Raw genomic sequence first — 15,910 nt, 5'->3', positions numbered from 1 at the left:
CTGGAAATTCCTGTGGTTCACCACAAGGATGTAAGGAATTATCGATATTTGAAGCCAAGGACGATAAGTAAATAGATAAATATAAATAGAAATCTCCCAAACACCACATTTTTCCAACACAATTCTCACTTTATTTGTATTTTTATAAAACATTCTCACATACAACATGACTTGGCTCGAATATGAGTGCACACACAGTTCGATATTTGAGTGTTTCCTGGGATATAGGTTCTTTTCGTGGAGGTTACAGTTTTTGCTTTTCTTTTTTTGTAGGTTTAGATTGCACAGAATGGAATTTGGGAATTAATACTTGGGGAAGGCTATGAAATAAATTAAAAATACACGTCAACAGTTGGCCAATTTCGTGTTGTTAATGTTGCTAGCGACTATATATAGATATATATACAATTAACATTAATAATTCTCATAACTAAATTTATACACAGTGCGATTAAAGCTAAAAGTCATACAAAAAAAGTAAACATAATGTGGGGCAGGAGGACAATGGGCAATATAGAAGGCTTTCTTGCAAGCAAATTGGCGGCAAAAAATGGGGAACGGAACTGCCTTGTCATCGTACTACAGGTTTACAGAGCGCAGCGCTTAGTTTTAGGCTTCCTTTTGAAGTTTTAGTTTGAGGTTTTAGCTCAGTGTTACAGCTTATGTTTAATGTTTAATAGGTATCTCTCGTATCGGTAAGGTATATCGCATATGTGTCGACAGATTATATATATATATATATAATTACATTTAGAATGCGCGCTTCTACCCCCGAATGCGCGGCAATATTAAAACGATTTATTAGATTAACTCCTCAGCGTAATTAGGCTAGATTTTTGCGGCAGCTGCTACAACTCAAAGAAGTCGTCCTGCTGCTTCTCCAGTCGCTTCAGCGAGTTCTGCACTCTGCGCGTCTGCGTCGTGTTCAGCAGATGCGCCGTATCTGAGGAATTCCCGCTGCCCGTCGAACTGTGACGCTGATACTGCGGCGGACGGTCGTTATTGTTGGTCTTGTAGGAGTTGTTCAGGGGATGACGGCGCTGCGGGAATATGTCGGCACTGGCACTGACACAGATGTCCGCATCACTCTGACTGCTGACCAGGCTGTGGAGCGGTAAAAGGTTGAAGATTTAGAGAGATTTTTAAGATAAACTTACAAACACTTACTCCTTGGAGCGTTCCACATATTTGCGCGACTCGGAGATGGTGTTGTCAATCTTGTTAAGGAAGTCGTTCATGCATTTCCTGTTCTCCTCCTCCGGCGTCATGGCAGCCACCGAGTCCAGGCTCTTGCTCTGCTTGCCACTGCATCCGCCATGTCCATGCATCATGGCGGGATCCTCGTCACCGGTCTGTCCCATAAGCAGCTCACCGGCGATGGAGTAGGGACGCTGTGGCGGCTGTTGGCTGCCATTTCCGTTGCCGGAGCGCGATCCACCGGTTGTGGGAGGGACGCCACTGGTGTTACAGCTGTTGCTGCTACCACTGCTGCTGCTGCTACTGCTGCTGGTGCTGCTGCTGCTGGTACTGTTCCCACTGCTGTTGATGAAACTGTGGCTTTGGCTCAGGTTGTTGGCATTGTTATGCGCCTCCCGTTGTCCATTGGCATCAGGAGTGCCCGGTGGCGTGGCCAGCACAGCATCGAAGGCGGCTATGGCATCGCCACCGCCAGGCACCTGGGGATAATACGGTGAGTTCTTCTCCACGGGCACCAGCAGGAACTGACGCAAGAACAGGCTGTCCGAGGCGAAGAGCCGATTGGCGCGTCTTATTTGCTCCGTCTGGAAAGGCAATACACGGAGGAGCTCATCATCAATTACGGGCAATTGTTCGCGCTGACACCTGATTGACGAATGACGGATGATTGATCGATTGGATTGGATAACCGAGTGCCCCCCAACGACGCATATATGGCCAATCGGGTCAAGTGGCAATGCAGTGCTTTTTTTGTAGACGTTTGCTTCAAGATTTGTCAAGTCAATAAACTCAAAACCCAAAATCTGGACTCTAGTTAAATATTGGCCAAGTGCTAACTAAGCAACGAAGCTCATCATGTGGACATAAATCATATGCAGTAACCTGTCAGTCGTAGACTCGCCTGCAGCATTTTCCACGGGTCCCCCAGAACAGATAAGAAACGCTGATAAACATCCAAGATTCTAGAGTCTAGATGCTAGATAGCGAGTCTGGTTGGCCCTTCCCACATCATGACTCGCTATCTTCTGTTTGCCCAAGTCACTCCGGACTGTAGAGCCAGCCGTGTGAAGGTGTGGGTTCGGTCGTAAATTCCAAGAACTTTGGGGGTGTGGGTGGTAGAGCTTTAGAGGAGTTGCTGGGGGCAACAATTGCCATTATTGAATCGATATATTCAAATCCCCGTGAAGTTGACATTTAAAATTTAAAGGGGCTTGCGTGACTGGACTTACTGCACTAGTGGAGCTTCTCCCCCCCAGAGAAAGCGTCGAGAAATCAATGAATATGGCAAAATGTAAGTTAATCTTGAAAAATATGAAAAAACCAGTGCAGAGCTTGAGAGTTGCCTAAAAAAGGTGAAGGGCTAGCGTGACAGTAATTGGCGCAGAAAAAAAAACTAGAATCAATTTCTGTCAAGGTGGATAATAATGAGCCATAAATTCCAAAATCAATAGCAGCTCAGTTGACATTCACAATTACAATTGCAATTGAAAGGCTTTCTTTCAAAGAAATTTAGAAAAATAATAGATTTTCTTGTTTTAAAGTATCTAAACTTCAAGTTTCTCCAAGAACTAAGCAATCCACTGATCTTTGAGCATAGATGTAGCTCTATCTATTCCGATGATGATTCTTCTGGTTGTCACAAAGAAGACTCACCGTGCATCCGTATTTGAGGGCAATGCCCTGCAATGTGTCCGTCTTCTCCACAATGTGCCGGATGAGTGTCTCATTGTTTCGCATGCTGTTGCAGCAGGTGCTGCCGTAGCGCTTGAGGGTCCTCGAAGAGTCCCGAATTGATTGCTTCTCGTTAAACATAAATTCCGTGTCATCCATGTCAGGTACGATCTCTTGAAACTGCAAAGGTATTTTTAAAAATAATTTTTGAATATTTGTTTATTTTGAACAAAAAACATGAATTTTAAGGGAATGAATAAAGTACTAAGTGTGTTCCTTAAATAACCAAGCTCGTCTATTAATAATTTGAATGTGAATTGAAGAATAAACTCGTTCATTGCAGAAAAGAGAAAGTGGTCAATGGGGAAAACATACTCCTTATGAAAAGTATGTGTTTTTTTTTAAACTGCAACAGATTTTTGGAGATGGTTGCCGTTATTTTTAGTGATGTCATGGCCAACACGTAACGCACACACACACACACTCAGAGTGAAACATATGTAAATACACATGTACATATGTGCGCTGCAACGGACCAGCGAGTGTGGCGTGGCTAATTTCCGCATTAGTTAACTCATTTAGCGTCCACTCACCTGGGCGCCGCTCCTTGGCGCTTTGGACAGGTAACTGCAACTGTTACAGTTACTCCGCCAGCCAAAGCTCCCCACCTTTCACTCGCACGCACACATGGCCATTCAAAACAGAGTGTGGGAGAGAGCGAGCAGGCGAGCTTGAGATATAGAGTGGGAGGGAATAACCTCCCACCGAGTTTCTGCCACCTCCCCCCGCCTGCTGCGGTTACTTCGAACTAATATACACTTGTTTAGGCCCGGATTTAAATGCAATTTCGCCGTTGCACCCTTTTTTTTAGTGACTTTGATTTTTTTTCTGTTTACATATTTACTAGAGATGCTAAAGCCTCGATGTAATAATCGGTGCTATCGATGTTTTTGGGAAAGGCGATACATATCGCTTCAAAGGAGGCTGCGGAACTGCCATCTCTGTTGAACAGCTAAGAGCGCGCAGTTTGAAAATGCAAGTTTTTGAATCTGAATGTTTTTGTTGTTATTTTAATGTATATTTCTATATATATTTTAAACAGAAATACTCATATTACAGCAATTATACTCCTTAACAGTAATCAGCGATGTTGGCACACTTTTCCTAGAATTGGGAGCTTTTTTATAAGGCAACCTCCGAACCGCTTTATATTTTGTATAGCCCCTTTTTGTGTCAAACATTGCTCATTTCCCAGTCGTGTTACTTGTGTCTCTCCGCCTGGCGGTGGATAATTTTTTCACGTGATCCGCCGGCGGCTACGTAAACGTCTTTTAATGTATTGTATATATTTAGTCGGTTTCGAACCTGTTTGAACAAAGCAGGTCGCTCGATTTGTTATTGTTTTTTGTGTCCCAACAAAGTAACAGCTGCTGCTGGTGCTGCGGCTGCAAATATTGAAATTAGCAGCGCGCCTGCCGTTGCCTGATAATTAACATGTGACTTTATTTATTAATGATAGCCACCGCACCAGGCACCGGAGCACTGAGCACTAAGCATTGAGCACTGAGCAATATTGCTGCATTATTGCATTATGGCCACCGGACAATTGTACTATTATTACTACCGCATATTTGCATTGTATGTATGGTTTTAAGAGGCAGCAGCAGCGGCTAAAACCGGGCGCGTTTAAGGTCAACAACAAAGTTGTTAATACACTCTTGCCATGTTTTGCTCTGTGGTACAAATGTACTTCTTTTGTGGTCATTTATATTTGTTTTTAGGGGGGTTTTTAATGCAGGTTTAATTTTTGTATAAAAAATAGAAATAAGTTATTGATTGAACTAACTTAAATCATTTAAAAGCAAACTTGTTGAACTTGTTAAGCCTTAAACACCTCATACAACACGTAAATAACTATTTTTTTCTTGCCTTTACTTGGCATTTCCTACAGAAAAGGGGGTTTTATTTTATTTTTATTTATTATTTATTATTTTATTTTTATATTTTACCAAGAACTGGTGACACTATTGCCGCTTTTTAACCGTCATTCTTTGTATTGGTCGCCAGTTTATTTATGTTTGGCCAATATTCCCCAGATAAGCTTAGGCAGATAAGGAAGCGGCACAAACACACTTCACGCAGTTCTTCGCATATTTTTCTAGGATTTTATCGAATGATCATAGCACGGATTGAAAAAGAAAACAGTCCAAAGGGCAGGGCAGGTGTCATTGACATGCGCAAGCGCCAGCGAGCAATTGCCACTTCACTCGTTCTAATGGTCGGGGAAAATTCTCATACGCCGTGATGTACCGGGTGAAAGCCTCACACAATTATCCATTCGCAGCGAAACACCTGATTAATGATCAGCCCACGAGCTATATAAACCCAGACATGATCGCCTGTGTGAAGCGCGTTTATTGGCGCAGAAATGAATGTTAAATGCTTTTTTTTTGGCACTTTGGCTCTAACAGAAATTGAGACATCAGACATGCTTCAGTGGCTTCTTGGCTCTGCTGTGAGTCACCTGAGTTGTGAGAAGATCATCAAGTTCGGGGTTCGTCGCTTAATTATCACCTGCGTTCAAAGAACTCCATGCGAGTGCTTGAAGGTCAAGATGTTTCAAAGACTTTAGTCCACTTTTTTCGTCCAATCGAATGGCCCATAATCAGAGCCATAAATTATCCAGCTAATGCCGTCTCGCACATACTCATAAATTTAATGATATCGTTCATCGTAATCTATTCCAATTTGTTGTTGCCTTTCGGAGCAGCAGCTCTCAAAAATTTATGGAATTGTGCAATTGTGCGCTCGGAAAAATTACAACCGAAGGTTGAATACACCGCCGCCGAGCCACTATCTTTAGTATTAATTAAAGCCACCCAAAAATGGGGAATTGCAAATTGATAAACAGCACCAAAAACAATTTGTATGTACGAATACGTGACGGAGAAGCAGCACAGCGGCACAGAAGCTAGAAGAAGCTCCATATATCTATTCAGATATTTTCATTATCTGGAGCATGTTTGATGATATAGGGGGGGAAATATTGTGATATAAAGCCAAAACAAAGAGGAACACGTGAGTTCTTGTGGGTTTTTCTTGATCACTTGATGGCTCCATAAATATTTATATGGCTCCGTGTAAAATAGAGCTTATACTTCTTCTTATAAACAAACAATCCTTGGTCTAAAGACAGTCATTATTTACCTCATATATAACACCAACTAACATCGATTCTTTACCTGTTTTAATCATAAACAAATAGTGCTTGATGGGTAAACAATCCTTGGCATAAAACTTATAGATAGTGACTCAGATTATATAAACTCTAGAAGAGCTAAAGCCACAAGTTAAGATATTTTCTCCTCCCTTATAAGATCAATCACATGTTTAAGTCACTGAAAATTTGCATTTAAGCTAAATTTAACTTATCAGGGGGACTTACTCAGGAAAGTCCCCTTGGAAATTGACTTAAGGGGACTTAAGTTGTCTACGACAAAAATATCAATATCAATTGTCGCCGCTTGTATAACCCCCGAGGCCCATAAGTCAAGTGTCCAGAGTCTTAAGTGGTCTTGTTTTGATTTAAGTTTATTTATATTTCGCGATAAACAAAATGGATGACTGGTAAATGCCTTAAAATATTGTCTTTGTCTGATTCTAATATATATTATATATATTCTGGAACTCTTAAATGCTTCTGGTTTCTGAGGTCTACGTGCAAACTGCACGTGGCTGTACTTTCATAAATTTATCAACGTGACATTTTATGATATTCAAGGTATTTAAGGGACAAAGTAAATTACAAAAAAATAATAAAAGTACAAGTTATTTGTGCAAAAGGCGTTAGAGCTTACCCTGTAATTAACTTAGATGGGGGAATATTAACTAAGGGCCTAAAACGGAAGGGAAGAACTCAAAAGTTATATATTTATAGTTAAAAAATAACTACTTTAATTTTTACAGAAGATTAACTTAAGTTTTGTAGTTATAATAAACCCACAAAGTTGTGAAAATTTTATAACATAGATTTAGAATGAGGAAATAAGGTAAAACTGTCTTTGAAATTCGTGTTTTTACAGGAAATTTTGTAAAAAATTCTGTTCTTCAGAGGAAAATAATATAAAATAAGTTAGTTCATATTTTAAGACATTTTTAGAGGTCTAGAAAAATTTTACAAAATTAGTAAACTAAACAGATAAAACTAAAAGAAGGAAATAGTTTATCTTTTGACTTGTCTGGGGCCTTGAAAAAAACTTGATTAGTTTTTGGTAATTTTTGGGTATTAGTAGACTTTTTCACACATTTTAACACAGTTTATGTAACGATTAAATATTATGTGTCACGAGACTGTGGCAATATTCCTAAGATCATCTACCCGGGCTATTTTTCACAAGTTTATTTCTGCGGTTTTGTGGTTGCCACTTCATTTGACTTCTTTGGGACTGAGTGCAAAACTCAGAAAAAATATCTCACAATAATATTACAAAGTCAAAAAAATACTTTGACAAGGTTTTTTTTTTTGAGGACAAGTGGAAACAAACGGAACCCTTCAGCTTTGCAGCAAAGTACAAGTATTATCAATCTCTATAAAATGCTGTTTTATTTCTTAATGACGCTGCACTTGAGCGTGTGATTGATTGTTCGGCTTGGCTTCATAATACATCACAAACGCTCTCTCTGTCATTAAAAAACAACTGAGAAGCCATCAGATGACTATCAATATGATTTATTCACCTATTAATTATACACTATGGCTCCCCGTTCTCAATGTTCTTGTTTCTGTTCATATATCTTTTGTTTTATTTCTCTCTTTCTTTAATCTCTTTTGTTTTTTTGATGACAAACGATTTCGTATGATAAGATTGCCTTTTGCCTTGCCGCCTTTGTTAATGATCAATTTATGATCAATCCCATATAGTATATGGTATATATTATATTATATAGTGAGTCAAACAATACACATACAAGGGCATTTTACAGAGCTTTTCGAGGGAATTTGACGTCTTTTTTTTGGGCCACAAAATCGTTCGATCAGCACGTTCCAAAAGCCTGATAAGAAACCAATGGGTAAAAGTCAAGGCTAATGTATGGCACTCCAAGAAATGAGATTTTATTAATTTCTGTATCTATTTTAAGTAGAATTTTTACATAAATTTTACACCAGAAATTTATATTATAGAAAACTTTAGAAAAAAAACAATGCACATTTTTTTATAAATTTTTTGTTTGATTTCTTAAATACATTAACCACGATTTTTTGATATTTTGATATTTTTCTATATTTTATATATAATATTTTTTAAATAAATTAAATTATTTAAAAATAATTATAAAAACAAAACCAAATTTCTCCTTATTTCATCTCAATATTTCTTTCTGTGCACAAAATCCATAGCAAAAACCTCTTTGAATGAAAAATCTATAAAATATCCGCCTTCTTCTTTTCAGAAACAAAGTGCCCGGACTTATCATTGTCATTTTGTGAATTGTTTTCTCCGTTTTTATGCTGATTATTAAGTATTTCTTATGCCGTCACAATCACAATCGAGACAATCACGCATATCAATCGTAGAATTTCTGTAGATTGACTTTTCGACGCTCATTCAAAGCAATTCGAACCGGTTGCAGCCGCTTCACGATACACAAAAAAACCTAAACTTAAATATAGAAAAGCTGGTAATCAGAAATAAACCCAAGGAAAAAATAGAATACCCAAAAAAACAAAAATAAAAATAAATACAACACAAAAAACAGTATTTAAAGTCACACTGTGCAGCAGGAAGCCGAGAGAATTTCGAGCGATAATTATTATCTTCATCTCGGAGATTGACTCACTGGCATCCCCAATGAACTTTTAATGGGGTTTTGAATCTGGGGGTTGGGTTTTTTTGAGTCTAGAAATGTTTTCTATATGGCGCCAAGAAAAAAAGGTGATTTTTCCTAAACACATAACCAAGTCAGTGATAGTCAGAATATCTTTTCCGACTCTACTTAAAACATTTTCGTGACTTATTTATTTGCATATTAAGCAAATAGTCTCGGATATTGTTGTCATTTTCAATGTCTATATCTCACATCAAGGGCGACCTTTAGGGGCTCCTTTTTAAGGGTGAATTTCTAAATATACCTTCAAAAAGCTGCTTTTGTAGGATGATTTTGGGTAAACTTGATTATAAGTAAACCTCTTAATAATATTTAATTTAAACAATAAAAGTCTTGCTTCCCTTATGAAAAACTATATATTACAATAGCTAAACGAACAGTTAAACACAGGGCGCGTGACCCAAATTGAGGTGGAACTTAATTATACTAAAGTTATCGCCAAAATAACCAAATAACCATGAGTAATAGACGATGGCGTAGACCCAACCTCGTTTCGTTAGCACGCCCGCATGCAAACATTTAACCAATTTACCATGTTAACATTTTTCCATTTACCAAATCGGGCAACATAGCGGATCGCTGCAGGTGTGTGTGGAACAGTTTTTTGTATTTAACTGATTAACGAAGGCCAACGCCACCCACTGCTCCGTTAAGGTGTTCACAATCAGTCGCCCCGTTACAAGTGTGTTATTTAAATGAATATAAAGTGTGTACCCAAAGGTAACTGAAGGACAAAACTTGGCTAATGCTTGAATTCAAGATGGCCATTGGCCACACAACAAAACCGGATGCATCGAGCATTGAACCCGCCGCCGCCGCCGCTGGAGGAGGAGGATCTTCAAGGCTAAGGATATATTTTTAGAATCGAAAATGGAATGCAGAGCGGAGGCAAGTATTAACTTGATACTTTTTTTGTGTGCAATATCATGTGCATTGGCCCAATTAGCAGCTGCAGTCCAGCGTATAAAATGCATTTTGTGATCGACTCCGACTCAGCACAAAAAAAAATATATAGCAAAATTAACTATATTTTCATAAAATGTATTATTTATTTATTATTATTATTCTATTATATTATCTCTACAGATTTCGGACAACCCCTTGAGACTTTTTTATACCCAAACATTTTTCTATAAAAAAAAATTATAGTAGCAATTTTTATGTTGTAAAAACTGCATTCTTAGCCAGACTTTCTGGCAGTGCCATTGGCAGTGCTGCAGCACTGCTATGTGTTTTTTTTCCAATTTAGCAATTTGCAATCCAACCAGAGAGCCGCATAAGTTAGTGGCCGCTGCTGGTGCTGCTGCTGCCTTTTGCTGCTTTTGGCCAGATGTGCTCGTTGCTGGCTGGCGGCTTACTCATCGCGCTGGTTCGCTGGCCACGATCTTAGCACACTTTGGTGGCATTCGCACTCGGACTCGGCGGATTAATCGCAATGGCAAAATATTCGCAACGAAAAATAAACAACTCAAAGCACTCACAGGGAGCTCAGCTGAGAGAAAAAGAGGTAAGCGCTCATTCAGAGTTTCGGAGTGGTTTTCTTGGGTAATGCGAGACCATTTCGACATGATCGTGTTTCACAGAATAGTTTATTTTATTTTGTTTGTCCGCCTGTTGCCGAGTGCCTTTCCTCTCCGCCAGGTCTTTCTTAAATGCGGTTAAGCACCCAGCCAGCCGGCTCCTCCACTCCAAGTCGTGTTCTGTGTCCCACCGATCGCGATGTTTGTCGTGGGGTATTTTAACAGACGGGGTTAAGGTAGAAAGATCAATGTATTTTTAAGCAATTTCATGAATTTGTAATAAAATATCTTTTTTAGCAAACTCTTCAATAACTTCATCACAAAATATTTATTGGTGAATTTATTAGGAAATATTTATTGATGAATTCATTGTTATATGCTTAGTGGCGAATTCATGTGTAAATTTATATTGATTATATCCGTAAATGTATATTTATTGGAGTATATAAATTATATTTTTTGGAAAATGAAAAAGTATATAGTTAATTTTATAATTTATTTCATTTTCAAAAGGGTAATAGTACCCTTTCTTCACTCCTTTTTCATTGAATTGATCCAAGATATCTTATAACTGCGACCCCGCCTGTATATTGCATTTGGTTAGACTTTGGCCAAAAGCCACAAACTCGCAGGGAGCGGAGCCAAGTCAAGAGCTAACGACCGCTTATTGCCGTGACTCCACAGCCTTTCCCATTCCCATTCGCATTCGAATTCTTCGCAGCCAAGCCAAGAAACCCCGCAAATCCACAGAAAAGGTGCAAAAAAAAACAACAGAAATATTAATGATCGGCAAAGAGCCAAGCCAGAAGTTGAGTTCACTTCTGCAGGAAAGCCACAAAGTATTGGCGTCATCTTAACCGATTTGCCACAGGCCAACACACACTCTCTTGGATTGGCAAAAAGCCGTTAAGTCGGGCTTATAGAGAGATCTATGAGAGGTATCTACATATTTTTGTATGAAATTATTATAAAAGAATTACATATTTATAATTATAAAAGAGAGGTAAAAGAAATCTTGAGATTAAATAGAACTTTAGGTGGTAAAAATTATAATAGTTTATGGAGAAAATAAACTTGTATATAAAGACGAATATTTATAGTCTCATTTATGTGAAAATGTTAATAAAAATAATAATAAAATATGTTAAAAATCACATATATTTTTTCTGCTGCTTTGAAAATGATTTTATTTTAACCTGCCTTTACCTTTTTACGATAATAGTAAACTGTATAGTAAAAGTAAATCTTAAAAGTCAGCCAGCTAAATCCAGGTAAACACACTCACTTTTCAAAGCCGTTAAAAGTATAAATAAATACAGTTTATTTGTTTTAATTAATGCCAGTAAATTAGCTGTTCTGCTCAATAGAACTTTTGTTTATGTACTTTTTTTTCACCCCATTCATTTGTAGCTTTTGTTCGGATTAATTTGTAAGTAGTTTTGTCGCCTTCCAGTTGTAATTTTTTCTACAACCTAATTGTCTGTTTCCTGATCTTGGCTCGGCAATAATAATTATGACTGACACCAATCCCTAACCTTGCTAGCCTTGTTTCTTTTTTATTGTTATTTTTAATGCTATTAAATGCTTACCTGCGAGTGCAGTTTCCAATCTTTGTAGGCCTTCACAATGTAATCCATTTCCGTGAGTTTGTCTGCTGGTTTATTTTACTGGATGGCCTGCATCGAAGAACATAAGAAATCATTTGTTCATAATCAGCTGAATATATTCATTTATTTCCACAATTATTAAATAATCAAGCTTCGTTTGCTTGGGGGTTTTTCCCTCAAATTTCTTGGTATCTGCCTCTTTTTCGGTGGCTGCAATCACAAATTGTTGTGCAATTTCCGAGCAATTATTTAACAGACTTTACTTTAATTTGGGCTCTAGTCAAGGCTGGCATCGGATCTCTTGTTTTTCCCCCTTTCGTTTCTTCTTTTTTTCTGCCTTTTTTGTGTCTTTTTGCACTTGTGCAAATCTCCAGAGCTGCCTCGTGGGCGTGTGTATGTCACAGCGAGTGTGTGTGCCCAGTGGGAGGTGTGTTTGTGTGTGAGTAGATACAGTCGAACTTTTATAGATTGAACTAGTTTTTGGTGTTTTTAAATTATAATAATATCATTGACTACAGTGAACGCTTTAGTAAGTTCTTTTTATTAAGAATTCATTGGTGAATTTATTAGAAATTTTTAAAGACTTCTAAATTGGTAAAAATAAATCAAGAAATGAATTTAAGCTGATGGAGTTAATTGTTGTTGGTGTATTTATTTTGTGGTGAACTCACTAGTGAAGTTCATATTTATTGGTGAGTTTATCTTTCAATCATTTTTACAACAAATTTATTGGTGAACCCATCTGTTGGTGAAACAATTAAGACACCTTAAATAACATAAATACACCCCAAACTATATCCCAGTTATAGAAGTTCGACTGTTCCACTGTGTGTGAATTCGTTTTCCGTCTGGTGACAATCATGGAGATGTGTTGGTGTACCGCGTTTCGTGATCTTTTGCCAGTTGACTTTTTCTGTGTTTTTTTCGCCTTCTTTTTTTATCTACACAAAAAAGTTCATTTATTTTAAAGATTTTTTCTTGTTATAATTATTACTGCCGCCCTGCTGTGTTCGTTCGTGTTTAGTTTAAGTTATTATTTTTTTGTTGTTATTGTTTTAAGCTGTTGTTATTATTGTTTTGACTGTGGGACAACGACAGCTTGTTGTTTTTTTCCACAATGCAAATACACAATCGAGAGGCTTTATTCCAGAACAGATGCTTGCCTGGCAACACACAGCACAACACACAGTAACCATTTTTCGTCAGTGTTTTCGTTTTCTAATGTATATATTTCACTTAATAGCAACTCTTTTTATCATTTTATTTTAAACTATTTCTCTTCTTTGAATTTGGCTTTGCTTTTTCGGCACTCACACTCGCTCACAAGCAGACGACAGCGGCGACAACGCGAGAGAGCAGCTCGGCTTTTCGCAGCTAAACGCAGGCACTAAACTATAGCCAGTAACTAGCGACGGACGGCGGATCGGCGGGCGAACCAACTCCAAGCAGCACTCGAAAACAAATGAAATGACTGTGACTGCTGGACACAACCACCGTCGACGTGCGATCGTCAGTAAAAGCTCCGAGGCGAAAAAAGCTCTTTGCTCTCTTGGCTGGAATTAAAGAATGGAAAAAATAAGCAAACCGGTGGAAATGCACACACAACAAATAAGAAAATGGGCGGGTAAATATAAATAAATAAATATGGTCTTATGTTGTTTAAACAAAACTCATTATTATTCACTTCCCGACGCTTTCATTGCTCTGGTGATCTGGCATTTGTACAAGTACAACAAGAGCAACAAGCATGTTGCCAGTACCCGCACTCAAATCCACTGCTGATTGTGCCTAATTCGAGTGATAACAGTGATAGCAAACACTAGTCCAATGAGCCAGAGGAATAGGAGAACCTTACACAGATACAGTGGGCACTGGGAGGTGAGGGAATACATGATTAACTAGGCATTGGTGTACATTGGTGTATTGAGTGGTGAATATTATGTTTCATCAATATATTTATTTCCTTTTTCTTAATAAATCAAGTTCGAATCGAAAAATTGTACTATTTATTATATTGGTGTTCTCCTTGATATGCTTGAAATTAAGTTGCTTAACTTATACTAAATTATATATTAATTGGTCAACATTCGATGTTTAATTTGTTGGTGTATTTAGGGCTAGATTTTCTTTCGTCGTTGGTGAAGAATTTGTTGTTTGTTATATGTGAATTTACTGGGAAATTTAGGGTTACATTTTTAGATACATTTTTTAGGTTGACATGGCGTATACTTAATATGGGCTTCGGTACAAGCAACTTTATTACGTATACGTATTTAAGAATTATATATTTCTCGCTTCGAAGTGTGCTTTTTTTATTCCCTTTACATCAATACTATTAATATTATAAATATTAATTAATTATTTAAATTTGAAGCTGCGATTACTGTAGTCAACAATAATATGATGTTCACCTGCAAAAAAAATTGTGATAATCACTTGGGCAGCTCCTCTCTCGCTCGCTGGCTGCGCCACTCACCTGTATTATTAAATGATAACTGAATGACGGTGACAGGTGCACATCAAGCTCCTCTGGTTTTTTTTTTGTGCTTTTATTAGTTTTTTTTTTTTTGTTTTTGTTCTGGGGTCAGTTCGTCATAAGCGTAATTAGCATGCGTGGAATCCCTTTTTCACCAGCGATGATGAGCAGGGAATTTTTCCAGCCAACACGGACGTCATTGTTTTTACCTTGCAGATTGCGGCAAAGTTGGCAAAAACTATTTATAGAAATCCGGCGTCGCCCGCATGTTGTCAAAACAAAAGTTTCATTATGGTTAGGCGGCTGATTTGTGTTGATTTTTGCCTTTTTTTTTTGTGGCCAAGATAAGCCCGGAACCCATTGTCAGAGCTACAAGGTAATCCATGTTAGATATACTGTTGTTATCGATCCTGTACTCTTTTTCTTATCATCGCTTGGACTTGGGCAAAGTTAGATGGAGCGACTAACGGTGACATGTCGAATGCGTCAGCTGCTGGCTGGCCAAAAAAGCCCTGTTGTCAAGGGTAGATAGAGTTACGAGCAAGGAGTTTGTTTTACCAAGCAGGCAATTCATTTAATTATATTTTAAAAACAATTTTGGTTGCATACAACTTGTTTTAAAGCTAGTTTATTATATATAACTTGTAGATTTTATACGAAAATTAACAAGAAGGGCTTATGCAATTCGAAATAAGACTTTAAGCAAAAAATCTCAGTATCTTCTTCTAAAAAATTAGTTAAATAAAAATTAATAAATTTAAATAATAGTTGACGACTTTTTAAATGAAGTTTGTGCTAAAAAAATATACAATAAACTTAGGTTTTGAGATACTTACAAAAGAGAGAGTTTATTATATTTATTTTGTAAATACCTTTGAAGTAAAACTACATATATGTAATTTTGCTAAGAAACAAGCCGATTTATTAAAAAAAAGTTTTAAAAATAATCGTAGAATATTTTGTATTCTATAAATAAAATGAATAAATGTTTTATAAAAAAAAACTCATTTTCATGCAAATTATAAAAATATGATTATTTTTAAATATTTCTTTGTATAACTTCCATAAAATATTACAAGACAAACTGTACAAAAACTTCTCTTAAAAATTAATATCAATCAAAGTTTTAGAACTTAATTATGCCTTAAAACGTCCTAAGTATTTTATTATGGCCTCAATTTAGGCCAAAATATTTAGCATTTCTTTTTTTTTTTGTGGTCGTCAAAAAGAAATCCCCTGAATGCAATAAAATCCGATCTTTCCTGAATCCAGGTTACCCATCCGATCGTTGTCATCGCCCCCACAGAGTGAATCAATTTTCCTGCGAATAAAAGTGAAACGCCGGCCACAAAGTGACGCTGATAAAAAAGCCCTAACCCGTAACCTGGCAACAGGCAACAATATTTATTTTGTGAATCAAAAATGTGCTAATTGCGACGACACGTCCAAATCGTTGACCAAAAATTTATGTTGTTTACTTCGCGCCTGGCAAAAAAGATGTTTTTCGGTTAATAGTTTGGGCAAATTGGGCAAAATTCGAAATTGAAGAGGAC

The 15,910-nt window shown here is 37.3% G+C and overlaps 1 protein-coding gene across 2 annotated transcripts; it reads right to left on the bottom strand.

Moving 5' to 3' along the window:
• Positions 1–108: 108 nt before the first annotated feature.
• red (LysM peptidoglycan-binding domain-containing protein red) lies at positions 109–13,337 on the bottom strand. Of its 2 annotated transcripts, XM_017168311.3 has the most exons (5): positions 13,196–13,337; positions 11,864–11,950; positions 2,851–3,048; positions 1,168–1,781; positions 109–1,104 (listed from the first exon to the last, which is right to left on the bottom strand). In XM_017168311.3, exons 2-5 carry the CDS (start codon positions 11,909–11,911, stop codon positions 849–851), a joined length of 1,116 nt encoding a protein of 371 aa, XP_017023800.1. In that variant the 5' UTR covers positions 11,912–11,950; positions 13,196–13,337; the 3' UTR covers positions 109–848. The 2 variants fall into 2 exon arrangements, with proteins under 2 accessions (XP_017023800.1, XP_017023801.1); XM_017168312.3 differs by lacking the exons at positions 11,864–11,950; positions 13,196–13,337 and adding an exon at positions 3,462–3,751.
• Positions 13,338–15,910: the final 2,573 nt, after the last annotated feature.

The sequence above is a fragment of the Drosophila kikkawai genome, chromosome 3R, assembly GCF_030179895.1.
Source record: "Drosophila kikkawai strain 14028-0561.14 chromosome 3R, DkikHiC1v2, whole genome shotgun sequence".
NCBI lineage: Eukaryota > Metazoa > Arthropoda > Insecta > Diptera > Drosophilidae > Drosophila > Drosophila kikkawai.
Note: the sequence above shows the minus strand (reverse complement) of the source record. Positions and strands in the feature narration are given on the sequence as shown.